Source organism: Penaeus monodon, chromosome 15 (assembly GCF_015228065.2).
Source record: "Penaeus monodon isolate SGIC_2016 chromosome 15, NSTDA_Pmon_1, whole genome shotgun sequence".
Taxonomy (NCBI): domain Eukaryota; kingdom Metazoa; phylum Arthropoda; class Malacostraca; order Decapoda; family Penaeidae; genus Penaeus; species Penaeus monodon.
Window position 1 is genome coordinate 29960161 of NC_051400.1, and position 2638 is coordinate 29962798.

The 2638-nt window shown below is 32.2% G+C and overlaps 1 protein-coding gene across 1 annotated transcript in view; it reads left to right on the plus strand.

Moving 5' to 3' along the window:
- LOC119581929 overlaps positions 1-2638 on the plus strand; it is a 7081-nt gene that overhangs the window by 2588 nt on the left and 1855 nt on the right. The window contains exons 6-10 of the mRNA XM_037930104.1: positions 92-243; positions 866-1001; positions 1281-1474; positions 1911-1963; positions 2084-2275. Coding sequence (XP_037786032.1) covers positions 92-243; positions 866-1001; positions 1281-1474; positions 1911-1963; positions 2084-2275 — 727 coding nt within the window. The remainder of the gene's footprint in view (positions 1-91; positions 244-865; positions 1002-1280; positions 1475-1910; positions 1964-2083; positions 2276-2638) is intronic.

Sequence of the window (2638 nt, forward strand, 5' to 3'; positions counted from 1 at the left end):
CATTTTAAATTTAAATGTAAAAATCAAAGGATTATCATACTATTTTGTACCTATATTTGGTGATTGATAATTATGGCAAATATAGTATGATGACAATGATTCCTTTTCTATTTGGATCCAGGTATCATCCACCAGCAAGGAAATTAAAAGAGCTGATTGACTCTGGTGTGATAGGAGAAGTTGTCAACATCAATCACACAGAACCTGTTGGATTTTGGCATTTTGCACACTCCTTTGTAAGAGGTTAGTCATTATGTGATGCTTGTGAAGAGGACATCTGTGAGTGGTATCTTTTCATGTTTATAGAATGTTTTGCTGTAGTGCATGGGCATTTTGTTGAGTAAATTTGTTAAGTAATGGGGTTGGTATATAATGAGACCAGGATAGGAAGTGAAGATATGGAGTTGCCATTGTACGTTGGTAAATGTTTGAGACTGCTGCTTAAACTTTTCTATTGTTACCTTATTGCTGGCTTTGCATTTTTATGAATTTTGTTAATTTTTAGGTATAGTCATATGTTAGCCTATTGTAATATTATTTTTGTTGTTGTATGGTTGAAAAGTATGAAATTATCATACATTTCCTCTCATACAACTTTTCCTTCTAATCTTTTCTTTTTATGATAATGGTTAAATAATGGATACCAAATGAGGGAATTCTTAATGTAATCAAATATTATATTCCCCCTAATTTTTAGGACCATACACAAAGGCAATGATGAAAGCTGTTTAAAGAAAAATAATGATGAAAACTGTTACAGGGAAAGCATATTTATCTCTAAAGTATTTTGTAGGATTACTAGGTTGCTAAAGAAGAAATGGACCAGCCTATGTTGGATATAATAAACCACATATTTTTTCTACAGGAAATTGGCATAACTCGAAGCACAGCACATTTTCCCTCTTAGCAAAATGCTGTCATGATGTTGACCTCATTGCATACTGGATGGGGAATAAGAAATGTGTCAAGCTTTCATCCTTTGGCTCTTTACACCACTTTAGGTGTGTAGTTGGCTTAAATATTGATGCAGCATTATTTACCTGTTCATTCTTTTATTTTTCTTTGTTATGAATAAGAACAATATATTGTTTCCTTTTAAACTTCCAGGTAATTTACTACATATTAATGGGACTTTGATCTGATCTGATGTTGGTTCCCATATGTTCCATATGTTATTTTCTTGGCTGAGTTATGTAATAATGCAAAATATTTTCAGTGGTATATCATAGTTCTCTAGGCTTTAATTTATGAGTCTTATATTGCAAATCCACTTTTATCAGAAAGGAGAAAAAGCCAGCAGGTGGAGGGACAAGATGTCTTCAGTGCCCTATTGAAACAAAGTGTCCATATTCAGCCAAGAAAATCTACCTGGACCCGGCACCAACCAAACCACGCTGGCCCATGAGCCCTGTTTGCGATATAGAGGATGGTCCAGGGGGCTATCTATCTAACTTGACTAAGGCTATTGAAACAGGTTTGATTAAAGTTTGTGTTTTAAAGAAAAGACAAAATCAAGGCTAGTTGTTGTATATGAAAGTTAGTGAAGCTATTTTGAAAATGTATGGACTATCAAACAAGCTTATGCTAATTATCATGAAATGTACCCATGTAGTGTAGGTCTGTATATGTTGCTGATTTATGATATAAAAGAATTTAATAGTTAATGCATCTCTAAGAGCATAATGCATGAAAATTTCTATGAAACTTGAAAGGAAATTATGTTTACTCTATTTACATTAGATTTACCAATTTATGATTATAATTGAATATATATCCAACATGTGAAATGTATTTTTATGTGTATAAATTAAGCAGCAACAAAAAGGGAAAAACTAAGTAAATCACAGCTTTCTTATAGTATGTGTAATGTATATTATTGTTTTTGTTTTACAAATATTTTATATTTTCAGGACCATATGGAAAATGTGTGTATGAAGTTGATAATGATGTTTGTGACAACCAGGCAAGTAATAGTGTTCTTTGTGTTTGTTTGTTTACATATATGTGAAGTTGTGAAAATGATAGTATGAAGTGGTACTATGATAATAAATACATTAATCAACACTTAAATCTCTTCTCACAGGTGGTAAACTTTGAATTTAGTGATGGAGCAACAGCAACACTCACCATGATTGCCTTCACAGAACACTTGTGCTCAAGGAAGGCTATAGTATATGGAACACATGGACAGTTAACTTGGGATGAATCCAAAGGGCATTTTGTTGAACACTATGACTTCCTCTCAAAAAGCACCACAATCCATGAAAGTGATGTTGTAAGTTATGCTCAGAACTTATCAAGCATGACAAAATGTTGAGAAACAGCAGTAAGGTGGAGAAAAAGAATTCTAGTTGAATGTCACAAATGAATGGAAAAGACAACTGTAGTCAGAGAATCATTGAAAATGCTTATTAGATTTAGTTTTGGTAATTTTAAATATAATTGCACTGTTCATATTTGATTTTCATATAATACCAAATTAAACCATTAAATGCTTTGGATTGAACATAAGCTACAGCATTTGAATCTGTTGAACTATTCCAGCTGCAGTAAGTTATCTTGAATATTGAAAATTGTCATTATCACAAATAATGATGAAGTGCTGAGTTAAGAACCAAATTAGTATGTAAAGTTGTTG